General features: G+C 58.9%; 2 protein-coding genes across 3 annotated transcripts; one reads left to right on the top strand and one right to left on the bottom strand.

Annotated features, from left to right (window-relative positions):
• Positions 1-2,134, top strand: PRR7 (proline rich 7, synaptic). Its single transcript, XM_082453606.1, has 2 exons — positions 1-417; positions 641-2,134. Exons 1-2 carry the CDS (start codon positions 6-8, stop codon positions 1,036-1,038), a joined length of 810 nt encoding a protein of 269 aa, XP_082309732.1. The 5' UTR covers positions 1-5; the 3' UTR covers positions 1,039-2,134.
• DBN1 (drebrin 1) lies at positions 1,524-16,181 on the bottom strand. Of its 2 annotated transcripts, XM_082453474.1 has the most exons (15): positions 15,603-16,181; positions 10,903-10,958; positions 10,211-10,323; positions 9,956-10,030; positions 9,730-9,876; positions 9,513-9,590; positions 9,124-9,275; positions 8,976-9,039; positions 5,683-5,742; positions 5,471-5,594; positions 4,568-4,705; positions 4,055-4,225; positions 2,985-3,670; positions 2,576-2,678; positions 2,185-2,398 (listed from the first exon to the last, which is right to left on the bottom strand). In XM_082453474.1, exons 1-15 carry the CDS (start codon positions 16,025-16,027, stop codon positions 2,328-2,330), a joined length of 2,463 nt encoding a protein of 820 aa, XP_082309600.1. In that variant the 5' UTR covers positions 16,028-16,181; the 3' UTR covers positions 2,185-2,327. The 2 variants fall into 2 exon arrangements, with proteins under 2 accessions (XP_082309599.1, XP_082309600.1); XM_082453473.1 differs by lacking the exon at positions 4,568-4,705 and having other exon boundaries at positions 1,524-2,398; positions 15,603-16,157.
• Between the last annotated feature and the right edge of the window lie 3,832 nt (positions 16,182-20,013).

Here is a 20,013-nt window from a genome sequence, read left to right as displayed (position 1 = left end):
CCGCCATGGTTATGTCCCAGGGCACCTACACGTTCCTCACGTGCTTTGCCGGTTTCTGGCTCATCTGGGGTCTCATCGTCCTACTCTGCTGCTTCTGCAGCTTCCTGCGCCGCCGCCTCAAACGGCGCCAGGAGGAGCGGCTGCGTGAGCAGAATCTGCGCGCCCTTGAGCTGGAGCCCCTTGAGCTCGAGGGCAGCCTGGCCGGGAGTCCCCCCGGCCTGGCGCCCCCGCCACCACCTCACCGCGGCCGTCTCGAGGCGCCGGCGCACGCCCACCAGCACGTGCACGTGCACCCGCTGCTGCACCACGGGCCCGCGCAGCCGCACGCGCACCCGCACGCACACCACCACGCGCTTCCGCACCCACCGCCGCCGCACCTATCAGTACCGCCGCGGCCGTGGAGCTACCCGCGCCAAGGTAAGTACCGACCTCCGCCAGAGGGCAGCCTGGGCCACTAGGGTGGGCGAGGCCTCGGCAGGGGGCGGGCTCGCTGCTGACCCGCGGGGCTTCCACAGGGGAGCCTCCTTGAGAACCTAGGAGGAGGGAGCGGGTTGGGTGTGGGGTTGGCGGCTGGCCAAGGCCTCTGCGGGTGGCTGAGGATGGAGAGCCTCACGGCCTCGGACCGCTTCCCACTCCGCAGCGGAATCGGACACGTCCAAGCCACCGTGCTACGAAGAGGCGGTGCTGATGGCCGAGCCGCCGCCGCCCTACAGCGAGGTGCTCACGGACACGCGCGGCCTCTATCGCAAGATTGTCACGCCCTTTCTGAGCCGCCGCGACAGCGCGGAGAAACAGGAGCAGCCGCCGCCCAGCTACAAGCCGCTCTTCCTGGACCGGGGCTACACGTCGGCGCTGCACCTGCCCAGTGCCCCGCGGCCCGCGCCGCCCTGCCCTGCGCTCTGCCTGCAGGCGGACCGCAGCCGTCGGGTCTTCCCCAGCTGGACCGACTCGGAGCTCAGCAGCCGAGAGCCACTGGAGCACGGAGCTTGGCGCCTGCCGGTCTCCATCCCCTTGTTCGGGAGGACTACAGCCGTATAGAGGGCGCCCGGCGTCCCGGGCCCCACCCGCGGACTCCTGGCCTGATTGCGGGGCTTTTTAAACGCTTCCCTTGGACTGCGGAGGTGGGTGGGAGGGGGGTGGGGCGGGAGGGAGGGATTTCTTACCCCGTTTGTTACATTTTGAGGATAATAAAGGTGTGTGATCTGGTTTGGTACAAGCGGAGGGGGCACCCACTGCTTGCACCCAAGGTTCTGGCGGCCAGGTGTGCCTGGCCTTATCGGGACCGAACCTTGTTGCGCCTTTCAGCTACAAACCGGCCTGAGGGTGTAGAACTAAACCTGAGGTCTGCCTGCTTCAAACCACTGGCCGGTTCCCCAGGAGGCCTCATACCCCACCTTCCTTGCCCTTGAGGTCTTGGTGAGGGTGCCCCCTGCAGCCTTGGAAGTGGGAAGAGTTGGGAATGGGGTCGTGGCAGGCGGTCCACCCCAGATCAGCCCCTGGAGGCCCGGAGCAGCAGGCCCAAAGGGATCTGGATTTCTTTATTAACAGACATGAGCACGACCTGTTACAGAAGTTTGTGCTTTCCAAAAAACAGTTACTGAACGTGAAAAAGGAACCCAAGCAAAGAGGGAGGAGGTGGAAAGGGGCCACCCATAGCCCTGACCTGAATCACGCCTAGGGCCTCCAGCCTGGGACCTGCCCAGCAGGAGGGGGCAGGAAAGGGCCAGGAAGCTGAGAGGCCCCAGCTGGGCCTGCTACTTCCTTCGGGCCAGGTGGGGAGGGGTCAAGAGAAGGGGGGAGGGGGCGGGTCCCAGGGAGCCAGAGCCCACGAGCCATTTATTGCCATGTTTTAAAATTCGTGCAAAATATCTGAAGCCCTGGACAGAGAATACAAAGTGATATTTTTCCAAGAAACAGAAAACTAGGAAAAGAGGTGGGGGGAACATTTTCCCACCAGAACTTCCCCCCACGCCAGGCCCCAAGCAGGGTGAGGCCTCCACCCCGGCCAGCTGAGTGAGCAGGGAGGACTAAGAGCTACAATCTGGACCAGGTGGGAAGGGGGTGGAATTTGCAACAGCATCTCAACTACCAACGGGAGGAAAACCAGTCAACTGTACAAGTCTCCTATCAACTTCTTTAAAAAAGAGAGAAAAGCTGTAAAAGTAGGGCCCTGTGGGTAGGGAAGCGGCCAAGTCCCCGGCCAGGGCCGGAATCCAGAGTGGGTGCCAGGCGGAGCTGCTGCAAGTGCAGGCACTGCGGGCCGTCTGGCCAGAGGCCGGCGCAGGTGGGCGGCCTTGGCGAGGGCAGCCTGAGGGCAAGCATCACCGCTAGTCGCCACCCTCGAAGCCCTCCTCCTCTTCCGGTACCGGGTCTGCATCCCAGCAGGTGATGTCGATTTCTATGGTGTGCAGAAGGGAGGGGAGTTAAGGAGATGGCCCAGCAGATCCATGCCTGCGTCCCTCCCAACCCTGGGGAGCTGTGCCAGCTCTGCGGCAGGCGGGGGGAGGGCTGCCTGTCCACACTTGAACACAGCACCGCCACCCAAATTCTTCTCCATCACCCATCCCAGTACTACCTGGAGGCTTGTTGTAGAACATAGGAGGCGGAGCCTTTGCACACAGCTCTTCCGATTGGGCAAACTCCTCCTCCTGTGATTGGCTGAAATACCCCTCACTGGCCTGTATGAGAAAAGCTCCATGTCACTGGGTCCCACCCAGCAGGACTAGGGCTGACCTACCAGGCCTGAGCACGTTTCCCCAGCAACCAGCGATTGTATCAGTGGTTGCCAAGCAAACACAGATGCCTGCCTTGGGAATAAAAGCAGAGCTGGCCCAGGGAGGGGGAATGAAATACAGCTTCCCCCCCCAACGATGTGGGTCACAGTGAAGGGGGGCAGGGTACTGCTGCAAGCCTAAGGAAGGCAGGGTCAGCCCCCTGCTCCAGCCCTGACCACTTCCCCTCCCATCAGGCAGCCCCAGCCCCACCTGGGTCCCCTCCTTCTGGGTGGTCTCGCCATTGGTCAGCAGGTGGGGCTCTGGCTCCAGCTCCGGCTCCTGCTCCGGCTCCTGATCCAGCTCCTCTAGAGCTGAGGGCAGAGTTGGAGCCTGGGGAGCAGCCAGGGGCTCCCCTTCTACTTCCTCCCCTGGGTCACAGAAGGTGGCTGGTGGCTCAGGCAGCTCATCAAAATTGAGAAGGTTGGCACTGCCTTCACCTGCCGGCGGCAGTGGCTCCTGAGCCACCTCGTCCAGCAGGGGCACTTCTGCCAGAGTGACTTCGGCACCTGAGGGTGGTGTGGGGGCCCTAGGCTCAGCCTGGGGTACGGAGGCCCCTTCCCCATTGCCAGGCCATAGGTCAATGAGGCTGGCAGTGGCAGGGGTGACGGTGTTGGCAACACTGGTGTCAGCAGCAGCAGTGTCGGTTTCAATGGCATCAGCTGCTGGGGTGTCAGCTGCAGAGGCTCCAGCCATGGCAGGCTCTAGAGAGGCAGCCAGGACTGCCTGCTCTGTAGACGCCATGAACATCAAGTCCTCCGTGGGGCTGCCTTGGCCCTGGGGAGGCTCTGGTGCCTGAGGGGACTCCTCCAGGGGGCTGGCCCAGGCCTGAGGGTCTGCTGCTCTGGCTTCCTTGTGGGTCTCTTCACTATCCAGGCCGGGGCTGGGCTCCTGGGTCTCTGTCAAAGCACAGATGGAGGAGACATGTGATCAGCTCCCAGGAAAGGATGTGGGCCCTGGGCAGGCACCCTACAGTACCCTGCCCACCCACTGAGGAGTCCAGGAGAGAAGGCCTCCCCTAAGACTTCCACGCAGAGTGCCTTCTAGCACCCACTGGGCCCCACTGCCCCTTTACCTAGTGTCTTTCAACCGCTCAGCAGCCCTGGGAGGAAGGCACAATCCCCACTCCAGGGAGACACTGAGGTGCAGAGAGGGCAGGTCTGACCAGGGCTCCTCCCTGCCCCAGCCATTTCCAGGGCAGTACAGTCTGGCCCAGATCCCTGGGGGGTTGTTGCCATGGCCATTTGGAGTTCCCAGCCCAGGGGCTAGGGCCATTCACACACCTTGGGCTGCTGGGGGTGGTGGTGGCAGTGGTGGAGGCTGCGAGGACATAACCTCATCCAGGGCCCGCTCGATCTGCTCAGTGACAGGGGTAGAGGCCACGCTGGAGTCAGATGGGCTCCGGGCAGGGATCGGGGTAGGCACCATCCTCCGGTGGCTGTCCAGGTGGCTGCCTGTGGAACAAAAACCCCTAGGCTGGTCAGTAAGGGCCAGGGAGCCAGGTGGAACCAGGATTGTCCACCTTGGGGCCTGACCAGCCCCTCCTCTCTGGAGTCTGGGTCCGGGCTGGGAGCTCCCCAGGCCCCCCAGGGGCCAGACCACAGCTCCAGACCCTGTAAGCCAGGCCCCTAAGGGCCAGTGTCCCTTCAGGGCCAAGGGAAAGAGGCGGGCGGTACCTGCTCTGGGGACAAACACCAGAGATCAGCAGTCAGGCTGGGGGAGTGAGGGCAGGGGGGCTGCTGGGAAGCGGGGGGCCCTCCTTACCCCCCCCACGGAGGCCTGGGGCTGCTACCTACATGGGAGGGAGGAAGAGAGGTTTGGGGTGCGGTGACAGGTGATATAGGGAAAGGGAGTCCGTGGAGGGGAGGAGGAGGAAGAGGAGGAGGAGGAAGGCCCACTGTCCGATGCCTTTATGAAAGGGCAGTACGGACGACCTGCCAAGAGAGACAGACAGAGAGAGAGAGACAGAGGACAAGAGAGGGTCAGTCTCCCCCACCCCCACCCTGAGGCCTCATCCACCCCCAGCCTGGCCCTGGATGTCTAAGCTGCCTTCAGCCAGGGCGCACATTCAGCCAAGCTGGGCCAGAGCCTCAAGCCAACAGATGACTCCACCACACCAGCCACACACAGCAAAGAGCCTGATACGCCACAATGCAACCAGCCTCAGGGCAGCCCACGCCTCGGAACAGCCTGCCCCACCCCTGGAACCCTAGCACAGAGCCAAGCACACAGAAGGGGCAAACAGACCAGCAGACAGGGAGCGGAAGGGGGCTTCAAGGAGAGGTGGAAGCTGCACAGGGAGAATCCAAACAGGGAACCCTGGGTACAGGCTCCAGGCTGCTCAAACTCAGGACCAGGGAAAGAGCCCACTCCTCATGCACCCACAGCCCTTCAGATAAGACCTAGTTCAACCCCAGCAGGGCTACTCCTTGCAGCCAGGGGCATGCCTTAGCCCTTGTGAGAAATGCCCAGATGGCTCTAGCACAGCCAATTGCTCAGCCCAGGCCCAACACTGACCCTGCCGGAGCCCTTCTCAGCCCTGCCACCTGGAGGTGGTGGGTGGAAGCACACCTGATGATTGGCCTTGCCTTCTCCAAGGGGTCCTTGGGCAAGGTTTCCTTTCCAAGAAAGGTCCCAAAGAGGCTCAAGGCCAAAACCTGAGGAGTGGGGGATTGGGTGGGGGTGGGAGCTGGGACTACCTGGTCGGTGGTTGAAGGGTGAGGGCACATCACAGCTGCCTGCGGAGGCCGATGCGACTCTTTCCTGCTGCTTAAAGAACTCCCGTGGGTTATCAGGTCGCTGGGCAATAATGGCTGCGGCCTCCTGGGGGCACATGGAAAGGGTCAGGCCAGACGGGGCCCAACTGAGGCAGCCCTACCAAACTCAGATGTCTGGTCCCCCCGGCTCTCACCTCTACCTCCGATTCTGACTTCTTCATCTGGGTCTCTTCCTCCTCATCCCGCTGGTCACCCTGGAAACCAAAAGGGAAGGTGTTCTGAGCACCCCACTCCCACAGGAGCTCTTGGCTTTCTTACAGCCCCCATGTTTCCTCCACTATCTGGAACCACTTTCACGACCCAGTCACACAGCACCTTCTATCTGCAAGGTCCTCAGCCACCTCATCTCCAGTCCAGACAGGCCCCTGGGCACCCAGGGCCATCCAGGAGCACTCCCTGCTTTGCAGCTTACTTTTCTCCAACCTCCTACCACACCTACCGCACCTAGCCAACCACACCTCCATCACTGCTGCCTGGATCTTGGTAACACGACTGAGGCTTCTTCATTAGTCCCCTGCCTCCTTGCTCTCTTTCCCCCCATTTCTTCTCTACAGACCTGAAAGGATCTTTTCAAAATGTTAGTCGCCATCACTTAAAAATCAGGTTTTCTTACTGAGATCAGGGTCTCCAGTTTCTCTTGAAATGCCAGAAGCCCTGCCAACACAGGCCAGCGTGTCCCAAAGCAGCCATTGACTAGAGCTGCACTGTAGCGGCCCATAGGGTGTGTGTTGTCCAGTTCACCACAGCCCCCACCACTCCCTACTGCCCTTCACATGTCCACTTCACTCGCTGTTTTGAGATTGCAACCCCAGGAGTAAAGGTAGGTGGGGCCCCTTTGCTTGGCCCACGTTCCCTTCTCCCTGCCTGATCTAGTCCATCACTTCTCACAATGCTCCCCTCCCACCCTGACTCACCCACACCCTGTGAGATGTAGGCATAAATTCCTCAGCATGATGTAGTTGCAGTTCCTGGAACATGCATACAACTTCCCACCTCCGTGCCTTGGCATGGGAGATGAATCTCTCTCCCCAAGTGCCCGACCCCCACCCCAGGTCCAGCTCTTCCTGCTTCCGGCCTCAGCTTGGGCACTGCCTCCTCGGGAAGGGGTCCCTGGCCCATTCAGGTCATTTCCTTCCCTGGGTCCCCATGAGGTGTTCCAGGCATACACCACAGATTACACTGTGTCATAATTTCCTGTTTCTGGATCATCTCCCCACCCTTTGTGGGTGATATAGGATAAGAACTCACGTACGTGTGTGAGTGGCCAGCCCAAGGTTCAGTTCGTACCTGTTTCCTCAGTTGAACTCATCACACCAAAAGCCTCAAGAGGGCTGTCATCCCAACTGCCACTTTGTGTCTTCCAGAATGAAGTCTAAACTCCTCCTCTGACCTTGCTCTCTCCTCCCAAATTTCCCAGCGGGCTCCAGTCATTGGGGAAGTCTCCTTGCCTTTCCCAAAAAATGTACATCCCACCAGCCTTTGCTGTTACGCTGCCCCTGCCTAGTATAACCTTGCTAGGTTCCTCTGCCTTGTTCAAAAAAAGGACCAGAGGCAGCTTACCACAAAAACCTTAACTACATAACACTGTGAAAACCACTGAAACAAATTAGAGCTTGGGGTTGGAGAAAGACATCAATATACTAACCATAAAGGTCAATAGCATTGCTATCCCTGAGCATCTTCAGATAAATGGAAGCTCCCTGGCATCCCAGGCAAAAAGGGAACTCACGTAAGGAATGCAATTCTTATCAGAAGAGAGAAAGCAGAATAGCTCCTTAAGCCAATATAAAGCACTTCATGGTTCTAAATTCCAAAGTTTCTCATGTGGGAACTCCCTCAGAGGACCTGAAGTTGCAGGGTAACCACAGTGACCTGCTAAAACACCTACTGTCACTGTCACATGAGCCACACTTGAAGGGTCAGATGAGACTATAAAATAATGGTGTGACACTGTAAGCCTTTGCCTGAAACACTGGTAATTGGTGAAGATGAGCAATCAGTTCAGTGGGTTCACTATACTATTCTTTCTACTTTTGTGTATGTATGTGAAATTTTCCATAAATATAAGCTTTTTCAAAAAGAACTTGCTCTGAACGGATGAACAAAATCTGGTATACATATACAATGGAATATTAACAGCTTTCAAAAGAAAAGACATTCTGACGCATGGATAAACCTTGAAGATGTTATGCTAAATGAAATAAGCCAGCCACAAAAGGTAAAATAACTGCATGATTCCACCCATACAAGGTACTTTGAGTAGTCACATTCTTAAACACAGAGAGCAGAAAGCAGTTGCCAGGGGCTGGGGGAGGGGGCAATGGGGAGTTAGTGTTTAATGGGTACAGAGATTCAGTATGGGAAGATGAAGAAAATTCCGGAGATAAACAGTGGTGATGGTTGTACAATATAAATACACTTAACACCACGGAACCGTACACTGAAAAATGGTCAATATGGTACGTTTTATGTTATGTACACTTTGCCGCAATTAAAAATAAACTAATTCATCAATTAATTGTAAAAGAGCCTTGTTCATCTTGTTCTGCACCATGTTTCTCACACCAGCACGTGGCAGGTGGCAAGGGTTTGCTGAATGAATGAGGCTGCAGCTTACTAACCGCATGTCCTCTCCACCCCCAGGGGCTAATGTGAGTGGAATGACCTATGACAGCCGTTACTGCCAGTGCCGGCAGGGCTGTCCGGCCAGCCCCCTGTGGGCGCGACCTTGGAGCCTGAGTCCCCAGGGCCCAACGGCTACCCGTCACAGTCCCAGTCCAGACGACTACTGCCCACCTCCTGTCCTAAACTCTACCATGCTCAGCTTTGAATGACCTTAGCTATTGCTCAAGTATAAAATTCAATTCAAAGCATGAAGATTTGACTCCACTGTGATTTTGAAAGGGTCAATCATGATGACCCTATGGGCCATCCCAATGTTTGGAGGTTCAGCCAGCACCCCGGGAACAAGCGCCTGTTCTCAAAGAGACACTACACACACTTGTATATAGATGCTCAGAACACCAGCCCAGATTCAGTCAATGGCTCTGCAGCACTCTTGCTGTGGGGACCAGGCCTCGAGCCCCATAAGGGCAGGAAGCATGTCTAATCCACCTCGAGCCCCTCAGGCCCTGCTGGGAGGGGGCAGGAGGAGCCTGGCCAGTGAGGGTCTGGGTCAAGGTAGATTTTCTCTTTCAGTCTAGAGTATTAGCTTCTCCAAGGAGGTCTCTTTCCACAGCCAGGGAACAGAACCCCACACGATCAGGTACCAGGCCTGACACTGCATGATACCCCGTGCCCATGCAGCAGTACCCAGAATGCCCAGCACTGTCCCCAAGACACTTACTCCCCCTGCAAGAGGCCCAGGAACACAGGGACCATCCTCACTTCCCTCACCAGGAGACAGGAACCCCGACTAAGAACTTACAAAGATGGACTGCTCCTTCAACCGCCTCTTGGCCTCCTCTGCTTCCAAAGTCTGTTGTTTCCTCCTGGAATGAAAGGCGCAGGGAGCCCTTCAGGACGGGCCACTCGGGGCCGGCGGCCCAAGGCCCGGGGGGTGGGGCGGGGCGCACCTGTGCTCCTCGATCTGCTGCTCCCGCTCCCGGTAGCGCCGCTCCCGCTCCTCCTGCTCCTGCCGCTCCTGCTCCATCCGCTCCTGCTCAAACCTGAGCCTCTCATCCAGAGCCTTCTTCCTCTCCTCCTCCTTCCGCAGCTCCTCCTCCTTCTGCAGCACCCCGTGCCAAGGCAGTGCAGGCCCTGAGCCCGGGGCCCGCCCCAGCCCTCCAGCCCACCCCCAACCCAGGGTTCTGAGAATTCAGGGGCTTGCTCCCTCAGTAGGGGAAGCACGTAGGACGGGCCAGGCTGCTGAAGGGAGGCGCTTAGGGAGAGAAGGCAGAGCTGCCCCAAGGGGTCAGGACAGGGAGGGGCAGCTCAGCCTGCAGGCCGGGGTCAGGGTCCACACCTTGGCCTGCTCCCAGAACTGCTCGCGGTTAATCCGCTTCATCTCCACAGCTGCATCAGTCTTCTGATAGGTGGTGCCCTGCAGAGTCAAGCGGCCTGGCGTGAGCGAAGCCCACGGGCCGAGTGCTCAGGAGCCCCCACACGCAAAGGGTGAGGACTGAGAGGAACCGGACGGCGGAGCCCTGGGCAGGGCCAGCCTGCCTGGGGCGCACACTGACCACCGGCTCGGCGTTCTCATCCTCACGTAGCCGCAGTCGGTGCAGCACGGGGCTGGAAAGCCGTGCCAGCCCGTTGGAGAGCCGCTGCCCGATGGCGCCCGCATCTATGTCTTCCACACTGCTGGCGTTCACGATCACATCGACGCCCTGCAGCAGGAGGAAGGCGTGTTCAGGCAGCAGGGCTCCCTCCCATCACCGCCCCCTTGAGCCCTGACCCCACTCGCACCTGGAAGAACTCGGCCACCTTAGCCACGTGGCTGGCACAAGCACATTTGCGGGCATCAGGCACATCTTCGCCAACCTGCAAAGTACCCAGCAAAAGGGGGCGTCGGGAAAGGACAAGAGTTGGCGGCAGGCTGAGGCCCAGGGCTCTCTTCCCGGGACTAGTGGGGTTCTCTCCAGCAGTGTCAGTGAGTGGAGTGGGATGGAGGATAACCGTTCTTGGGCCTTCGGCTCCCTTCCCCAGCCCATAGCTGCATACCCAGTTGATGAGCACGTATTTCGGCAGAGCAGCCTGGGAGTCCTTGACGCTGCAGAAGCCATACATCACCTTCTGGTTCTCAAAGTGGCCAGAGAGCTCCTGCAAGCCCCCATCTGGGGGAATCAGGAGGGTGTCAGGCCCCATCTCCTGAATCCCTCCCCCACAAAGGGCCTGGAACCCAAAGCAAGGACTCCTCTTGTGGGCTCTGCAGGCACCGCCAGAGATCTGGAAGTCCCAGAGTTCTGTGTTGGTGTGAAAGAGGCAGCAGGCAGGTGTGAGCTTTGCCTCTGAATCCCCCAGGACCTTGGGGAAGAACTGAGGAAGTGTTCTTCACACGCCAAGTCTCACGCGGGGCTGGCACCCACTGAGGTAAAATAAAACCTTTTAGGGCTCTCAAGAAAGTGGGGTGATCTAGGCCATCCCTGCCAGGCCCGTTCCCGCCTAGCTGTGTGACTTTGGGCAAGTCACTCTCCCTCTCTGAGGCTCAGTCTTCTCATAATCAAACAGGAAACAAGTCTCCCTCCCTCCCCACCCTGGGGATCTTAGGGATAACCACAGGAAGGACACTTGGCCAGACAAGTGTGGGTCTGCTGGATGCAGGCAGCGAGGTGGCCTGGAGCCAGGCGGATGGGGAAGAAAACAACCGGAGGAGGGAGCGGAGAGGAAGGCAAAGGAATGGCTGGAATTCTTACCTCCTGACGCTGCAAGCTTGAGGTCATCTGAGCCATCCTCATATGTGTACAGAGCCCTGGGGAGAGGGAGGGGTGGCTGGGAGAACTGTCAGGGCCCAGGCAGCCAATTTTGGGTGGAGACGGCTCTCCGGGGTAGGAGGGACACAGAGGGGGCAGGACAGGAGGGGGGTTCCAGCCCAGCACTTAAGCCTTGTCACCATGACAACAGGGCTAAGCACCATTTCAGGCTGGAATCCAGTGGGGGACAGTCCGGGATCTGATGGAGGGAGGGCTGAGTCAGGTGGGGAGCAGGCAGTGGGGAAGAAATCGCTGCCCAGTCGCTTGCTTCCAGTGAGCCAGTGTGTTGCGTCCTCGGAGCCCTGGCCCTAGCAGCCTGCAACCCAGCCAGCGGTGTGAGATGGAGATTCCAAGGCGACGGTTCCTTGGTTACCGTTCCCTGGCTACCGCTCCTCATCCCCATTGGCCGTTGCCAGGAACCTACCTGGCGCGTGCCTCAGTACCCACTGCCCCTCCCCCCACATCGAGGGGGATGGGGAGAGAGAACCTGATGCTGTTCAGCTCTGGGCATCCCCTGGTAACTATGGCAACCCAGCAATTGGCACGCGACTGGCCCACCCCAGCTGCATCCTCCTGAACACAAAGGACCTCAAGGGGACACGCCCTCAGTCTCAATCTCAGTCTCTCTGAAATGGGGAGGAGGTCACCGTGGTCACTCCTGCCTGGACTCTGGCCCCTGGGTGAATGTGCTCTCCTGGCCTTCCAGCCCTAGGCCTCCTCCGCCCTAGCTGAGGCTCTGGCCTCTTGGGACTGCTGGCCTTTCCTTCCCTCTCAGCTTTGGCAGAAAGCTGACCTAGCAGCCTTCCTCCTTCCTCCTCCTCCCTAGCTTTTTCTTCACAGGTAGCAGTGGCACAGCATCCATTTCACAGAAGGGAAGAGAGAGATGTCTCCTCCCCAGGACCCACCTGGAGGACAGGCTTGGGGCCAGGAATAAAGGTCATGTTCCGGAGGTGCAGGAGGCTCAGCCCCTCCCCCAAGCTCCCCTTTCCTTACTGCCAAGGTAGGGGGCTAGGAGGAGAGGAGGCAGGAGCACCAGGGAGATGCAGAAGAGAAAGCGAGCAGGAGGCAGAAAGAGAAGACAAGAGAAGGGAGGGAAGTGAAGGGATGAAGAGAAAATGAAGGAGTGGGGAGAGAGGAAGGGAAATGGGAGGGAAGGAAAGAGGGAGGAGAGAAGAGGGAGGAAGGGAGAGAGGGAAGAGGAAGGAAGGGGGAGAGGGAGGAGGGAGGAGGGCGGAGCAAGGAGGGAGCAGGGAGGGCCTGGTCCAGGCCCAGCCCCATGAGGTCAGCACAAGTCACTGCCAGAGCCAAATGGGCCCCCAGCCCCCTGCTTCTCGGGATCCCTCCCTCCTGAAAGGGACACAGGTGGGCTGTGGGGCCAGGAGCTCCTGGTCCAACTGTTGCCCAGGCTACAGTCCTGGCAGCTGCTTCTCAACACAGCTGTCCCACCACCTGTCTGGCTGCCCTAACCCACCACTGGGAACAAAAGGCCCTTAGAGAAGCAGGGTCTTCCCTTCTCCATTCCACAGATGAGAAACTGAGGCAGCACTCCAAGACCCTGGCTCCCAGACACTGCTCTGGCCATCACACCTCCCTGGGGTGACTTGTCAGCCTCTCCTAGGCTCTCTGAGGGACCCTGGCTCCTCCCAGGACCCTGCCCCTTCCATTCTTTACTCCTTGCCTACCCACCTCCAGCCACCTTTCCTGCTGCAGCCCTGGCCCTTACCTGGTGGAAACCATAGCTGAGTTCAAAGGTTTCAGCAGGCCTTCAACCCTGAGCTCCGCCCACCTGCCTTTCCAGCCAGACCTCCGTATCCATACCGTACACTCCGGTCACATTGGATGGCTCCCTGATTCCCAGCACAGTTCTGGATATTTCCCACCCTGGAGCCTCTGCATATGTGGTTCCCTTCACAGGGAGGCCAGACCTGTTTCTCCACCCCATGCCCATCCCTGACTGAAATCTCTCAGGGACCCAATGCCAGCTCCCATGAAGCCCTGCCCTGCGCTGCACCTCCCCAAAGCGCTTACCACACTCCAGCAGGGACGGGAAGAGGCACCTGAGCCTGCCCCAGATCTCACTAGACCACCAGTGCTTCTCAAACACATTCGAGGTGGCCTGAGCCTTGGGTGGGTGGGAGCTGGTGAAACTGCAAGGAATCAGGATGGAGGGGGGCAGGAATCTACATGTCTCACCACCTCCAACCCCTGGAGACAGACACTGTCCTGAACTATAAGCTTCGTGAAGGTGGGACATCTAACTCAGTCCTTCAACACAGAGCACAGAGCAGCTCCAGAAGGTGTTTGCAATATTGAGACAAAACTCTGAGAAACCATCTCGGCCAGAGAAAGTGGACTGGGGTGAGGTGGGAGCTGGAATGTAGCAGCTCCAGGGAGATCCTGGGGTCAGCTGAGGATGGGGGGCTCAGGGCAGGTGGATTCTTCAGGACAATCACACTCTCAGGATATTAGAACTGGAAGGGCCTTGGGTATCCCAGGTATGGTTGAGCCCAATCCCCTTTTCCTCTTTTCAAGAGGACCAGAGAGGAGCAGAGACTAGCGTGGTTACATAGCGAGTCGGGTCACATCCAGGACAACACTAGTTCTTTTCACTACACAATCTGACTTCCTGGGTCCCCTGCTGCCAGCATCAGGGCAGCAGTCCGTTTCAGAGTGAGCCACCTAGGAGTGAACTCCCCCACCCCTACTCCCCACTCAGAGGTAAGGTAAGGGAGGGCAGTGCCAAGCCCCGTTTGCCCAGACAGCAATTTTACCCAAGACGCCCTCCTCCAGCCTCTGAATGCAGGGTCTGCCCCTGAATCTTGAGACCCCACTGTACCCCTGGTTCTGTGCTAGGTGCTGGGGACCCTCATGTCCCCTTCTGCAGGGTGATCCTCACATCCTTTCTACCAAATGTTTATCTGGGCCCTTGGGAGTGAGCAAATATATGTATGTATGACGGTGCACGTGTACATCTGTGTGTGTCCCACACACAACACAGATTGGGGTGGGGGAGGGGTGAGGCACGCCAGTGATGAATAACTCACTTTGGCCACATGGATGCTGCTGGGTGGTGGGAGCCCAGGCCTCTGCTGAGCAGGATGTAGGCCAGCAGTGGCTGTGGGAGCTTTGCCTTTGGGAAGGTAGGGGTAAATGGGGTGGTGGCAGGCAGCACCCCCAGACTGGAGGGCAAGGGTCCCGACGTGGGCTGTGCCTCTCTCCAGGCATGGCCCATATCCCAAGGCCAGCTCCTCCACCAGGCCAAGCCAGCCACTTGCCCTGAACTCCTCCCATGATGTCAGTCCCCCTGGGGCAGGGCTGGGACAACGGATGGGCCGCTTGCCCGCTTAGCCTGTGCTGGCCTCTCCTGTGACTGACCCGCAGGACAGGAGAGCTTGTCTCCCACGTCCATCCCTCCAGGCCTGGCCGCCCGCCAGTGCTGCAGTACTGTGGCATGGATGCCTGGCCATCTTGTCCCCTCCTCCAGCCCCCAGGTCAGTGTCCTCCCAGCATGAGGGTGAGGCCAGCCCAAGTGAGGTCCCTCAGACCTGCCTTCTCTTTGTGTTTCCTGCCTGCCAAGGAGAGAAGAGCCCTAGGGAACAGAATGGGCATCTGCCCCAGGAGAAGAGTATCTTGGGGGGATGATGATTCCTGAATGGGGCAGTGTGAAACCCCCTGGCTTTCCTGCCACCCTGGGGACTCCAGCCCCAGAGCAGGTGGTCCAACCCCTCCCACAGCCTAGGGGGAGACAACAGCTGGGGAGGGAGGAGAGGGCAGCCCAGCTCCTCCCCCACAGAGGAGCTGAGAGCCCCTTGCCCCTGGGCCAAAGGGCTAGGCGCTCAGTGGATCCATTCACCCCCTCATCATTCTCTGGGAACTCCTGCAGCGTGGTGCGCCTGGGGGCTTCCTCCCAGGGACCCCACCTGGCCCCCTAGGCAGGCAGTTCAGTTCCTTTGGCATGTCCCAGCCCAGCTGCCTACTCCCTGCAATCCCTTTGGCATCGAGGAGAGCACTTATCCTTGCCTCCTCCTCGACCCCTGAGGGGAACAGGAGTCACTTGGCGGTGGCCCTGCGGCAATGAACGTCTTTCCATCACACCCCAACTCCGAGAGGCCCCCCGGTGGGCGGGGCGCCCCGGCCCCCAGCCCGCTCTGCTCCTCCCCCGCCCTAGCTTTCCTTTGTGCTGTGGCCGGGGCCGGGTTGGGCCGGGTAGGCTGCGCTGGCTCTGCTAGCTCGGTCCCTGCCCGGTCCTCGCCCGCTCAAAGGTGGCAAAGGTGCCCTTGGCCGCCCGTGCACACCTGTCCGCCCGGCCCGAGGCAAAGGGGAGGGGGCGGGGGGTGGGCTTCCACAAGGCCGGGAGGCCCCGGGCCACACATCTGGACCCTGCGTCTCTCCAGCCCGCGTCCGGCCACCGCTCCCACCGCGCGGCTGGGGCCGCCTCCGGGCGCTTGGGGCCCGCCGGTGCCCCGCCTGGCCCGGCCCCTCCCCCGGCGCGCACAAAGGCAGCCCCTCCCTGGCTCTCCCGGGCCGCTGCACCATTTCGGGGTCTCCCCCTCCCTCCCGGCTGCGGGGCGACGGGGCCGGGTGGAAACAAAGGCGCGGCGGCGCGGGGACAAAGGGGCTGGGGGGCGGGGGCGGGGGCTCACCAGTCGGCCGCGCTCTCCTCCCGAATCACCTCCTCGTACGCCGCCAGCAGCTCCAGGCGGTGGCCGCTGAAGCTGACGCCGGCCATGCTGCGGGCCGGACCGAGGCCGAACGGACAGACGCACGGACGGACGGAGAAGGAGGGAGGGAAAGAGGGAGTCGCCGCGCCGCCGCCGCCTCGGAGCCTCTGCAGCGTCGCGAGCCGAGCGAGCCAGCGGCCGGGGGAGGGGAGCCGGCCGGCGGGGGGCGGGGGGCGCTGGCTCCGCCCGGCTCGCTCCCTCCGCGCGCTCGGTCCTAGCGCCGCCCCGACCCGGCCCAGGGGAGGCCCGCCCCCCCTTCCCGGCCTGCCCCGGGGCGCCCCCACGCCCCTCGCCGTCAGTATCTGCGCCCCGCGCCCGGGCGGGTGTACTCTTCTGCGCGGGGCCATTCTTCCCGTGTCCCAAATTCTCACCTGTGGTGTCCCCAGCCACAAACCTAGCCCCGTCCCCACCTCTCCAATCCCTATCCAGGCCCAGCTTCATCCCTCTCCTTTCCAGCTCCCGGTCCCAATCCCAAATCCACTCCATTCCAATCCGGCCCAGCCCCACTCCGTCCTTAATTTATCTCCACCCAGCCTCACCCCTATCCCTGGTCCATCCCAACCTCCAGCCCCAACCCAATTCCCGTGCCAGCCACCCCTGGCCCATCTGCAGCCCATCCCCACCTCTGAAAGGCCCATTCCTAGTCCATCCCCATCACTGTCCACTGCTGTCTTCATCCCCAAATCCCCCCCCATTTCTGTCCCCTCCCAGCTCCAGCCCCACTCCCAACCCCATGCTTAGCACACACCCCCTACCCATTCATCAGACCCCACCCCTAGCTGCACCTTCCTCTTTCCAACCTATCCTGTTCCCATTCTGATCCCTGTTCCCAACCACACCGCTCCATCCCTGCCTCCTAGACCATTCTCAGCTCCTTACCCCAACATTGCCAACCTCTACCCCATCCCTGCCCTACCCTATGCTGAGCACCCCTCCCTTACCAGCTGCCCCCTGAGTCCTCTCAGGTGGGGCCAGACTAGGAAATCCTTTGCCTTCTCTCCCAAGCCTCAGGCCTCCCAGAGGAATCTAACCCCAGACTCTCAGGGAAGGGCTCCTCCAAGGACGCTCCAGGGCCAGCCTCCTGGCACCTTAATTTCCCAAAGCTCTGAACACAGAAAACACTGGGGCCTAAGAGGAGTCCCTCGAGGGGAAGTGGACACCACTGCCAGGGCCCCCTGGAGCATCCCTGCTCCTGTCTGAGCTGGAATCCTGAAACCCTCTGCAGCTCTCAGAAGCTTTTACCTCCACCTACAAAGCCTCCCACCCCTGTCTTCCCAGAGGAGGTGACAGAACCTGAGCAAACTTTACCTGGTCCAATCTGGGAGGTGGTGGGGCTGGGCCTCTGAGTTCTGAGTTGGGTAACCAGCTGGGCCAAGAGGAGGAGAGCAGTGTGTGCACTGATCTCCAGCAGTGGGTCCCAGCGCTTTGGGGTAGGAAGAACCTCTTAAAACTCAATACATTTCATGGGTCCCCGCCTGGGGAACTCTCTGCGTCCACTATGCCCATGGACCCCTGGCCCTGGCAGTTTCTCCACGGCCCCCACTTGGAGCAAGTCCCAGGCAGAGTCAGTAGGATTCTGGGGAGGGAGGAAGACCCCACAGCAGGGCTGAGGGGTGCCTGGAAGCGGTAGGTAGGGGGATCTCCGGCCTCAGTCCCTTCCTGCTTCGACTTTTCCCAGCCCAGAACACCTTCATCTCCCCATCCCGAAGCCCCCTCCCCAGCCTCCTGCTCACTCAATTTCACATCCAAAAAACAGAATCCCTACCTGCATGCTCTCCCTTCCTCAAATTCCTGCTTCCCCCCAGACACCTACAAACTCCAGCCACACCCACTCTTACCTCTTTGCCATCTATATTTTTAAACAAACTTAATTTTAGAACAGTTTGAAATTCACAGAAAAATTACAAAGATAGTACAGAGAGTCCCCATATGCCCCATGCCCAGTTTTCTCTATTTCCAGGGGAGCAAGAAGTTTCCCTGCTCACACACCCTGGAGCCTACCCTTCACCCCTCCACATCATTATCATCCTATAATTTGTACATCCGGTAGTCTGTCTCCTTCCCGCATTTCCCTGGCACTGCTCTGACCAAGGTCACCAGAGACCACTAAATTGCCAAATTCAGTGGCCCTGTTGTAGTCCTCAGTTTCCTCAACCGGTGGGAGCAGGGTGACCAATGATCACTACCTCTTCTGCAAATCTGCCTCCCATCAGCTACCTGCTGCCCCTGAAACCCACACGCTCAGCCTTGGTGGGTGGGTGCTGGGTGCCTCCTTGGAGGCCCTCCCACCAGGCTTTCATGTCTACCACTCCCAGCACTGATCACCCTTCAAGTCTCTCCCACTCCTAGATCTCGAGCTCCTCCCTGCCCCTCCCCCCCTCAGCACTGGGAGCCTAGTCCAATGGCTTCTGGGTCCCCAGAGTGGAAAAGCCAAGAAAGAGGGAGGATTCAGATCCAGAAGTTGGTCACTCGCTGTGTGACCTTGAGTAAAATGCTTTCCCTCTCTGAGTTTCCTCTTTGATAACATGTTGTGAGGATAAGATGTGACTGGATGAAGGCTTAGGAAGCGAGAACCCCTTCCCCTTCCTCCTTGCAGCCCCGCCCTTCCACGCCCACCTTCCTGCTCTGCGCTCCCCCACACCTCTCAGAGAAGGCTTCAAGGCTGACATGTAGGTTTCAGGACTTTTTCAGCACCAGCTGGTGGAGCCTTCTCTGCCCTCACCCTCCCTCTGCAAGTTCCTACCAAGCACACCTTCAAAATTTGCCCCCTCATCATTACAATGCTCCCAGCACTTTCCAGGTCTTGCCCCTGGCATGGGGCCAGCCACTTTCATCACTTAGCTCTGCTCCTGAGCTGCACAGACTACCGTGTGACTTTAGACTCTGCTTGGCCTTTCTTGTCTCACTATAAAATGGGGATGATAATGATGGTACCCACCTCATAGAGTCTGTTTGAGGAGTTTTTTTTTTTAAGTAAATTTGTTTATTTTATTTATTTATTTTTGGCTGCGCGTGGGCTTTCCCTAGTTGCGGTGAGCGGGGGGTGGGGGTGGGGGGGGGCTACTCTTCGTTGCAGTGCACGGTCTTCTCATTGCGGTGGCTTCTCTCCTTGTGGAACACGGGCTCTAGGCGTGCGAGCTTCAGTAGTTGCGGCACACAGGCTCAGTAGCTGTGGCTCGCGGGCTCCAGAGCGCAGGCTCAGTAGTTGTGGCGCATGGGCTTAGTTGCCTCCGTGGCATGTGGGATCGTCCCAGACCAGGGCTCAAACCCATGTCCCCTGCGTTGGCAGGCGGATTCTCAACCACTGCACCACCAGGGAAGACCCTGTTTGAGGATTTTTTAAAAGTATCTAGAAAATGCTTAAAATGGCAACTGCACATAGTAGGTGCTATTGACGCGTTGGCCATTATTACTATTTCACAGCTGGGAAAACCGAGGTTCAGAGAGGGGCAGTTACTCTCCCTGTAACACACAGCTGGTGAGTGGCAAAATCTGTATGGGAACCCCAGTCTGTCCTGTATCACATCAGCATAGCACACACCCTCCCTGCTTCCCCTTCTAGCACCCCCATTTTTGCATCCAGGGGCTGGCCTGGAATTTGGTAGTAGCTCCTGAGGCTACAGCTGTGGGGTCTAGGGAAGGAGTCAGGGGGCAGGGATCCTAGGCGTGGAGAGCAGGATGTCTGCCCAGTGCAGTGGACGTCCATGGTCAGGCATCCCTGCCTGTCTTCTAGTTGATTTTCCACTGCAGGCTCCAGAGGGGAGCATGTGATTCAGGCCAGTGGGTCAGAACCAGTGACTGCTTCAGGAATGGACACATGACCCAAGTCAGTCCAATGGGAGCCAGCCCTGAGCTGGCCCCACTGGATGTGGGCCTGGAGCTGGCTGAGGGGCATCTTTGCTGATAATGGGGAGAGTTGCCTGAGAATAAAGCCAGCACTGAGAAAAGCAGAACTGAGAAATGGAGGTAGGGGGAGATCTGGGGGTGGGGGGTGCGGAGAGCGCACCCGGGGGCTCAGAGACTCCTGATATACATCCATGGGTAGTGGATCCTGCCATGTCTGAAGCCATTAACCTTTTAAGTTAAACGAGACAAATTATCCCTGTTTTTTTTTTTTTTTTTTCTTTGACAGGCAAACATAGAAGTACAGAAAAGAGAGAAAGAAGGTAAATAATTCCAGCATTAAGTCCTCTTAATAACGTGTCTCTTTATAATCATTGGGCTATCCCTGTTTTTGCTTAAACTAGTTTGAAATGCGGCTGAGAGTCCTTCCTAGTTGACCTAGTCTCCAAGTAGTAGTCATTTTTGTCAGTGGCAAGGGACATGGGTGAAA

This window comes from Balaenoptera physalus (assembly GCF_965194825.1).
Source record: "Balaenoptera physalus genome assembly, chromosome: 3".
In the NCBI taxonomy this organism is placed as follows: domain Eukaryota; kingdom Metazoa; phylum Chordata; class Mammalia; order Artiodactyla; family Balaenopteridae; genus Balaenoptera; species Balaenoptera physalus.
This window is presented reverse-complemented; position numbering and strand designations above follow the sequence as displayed.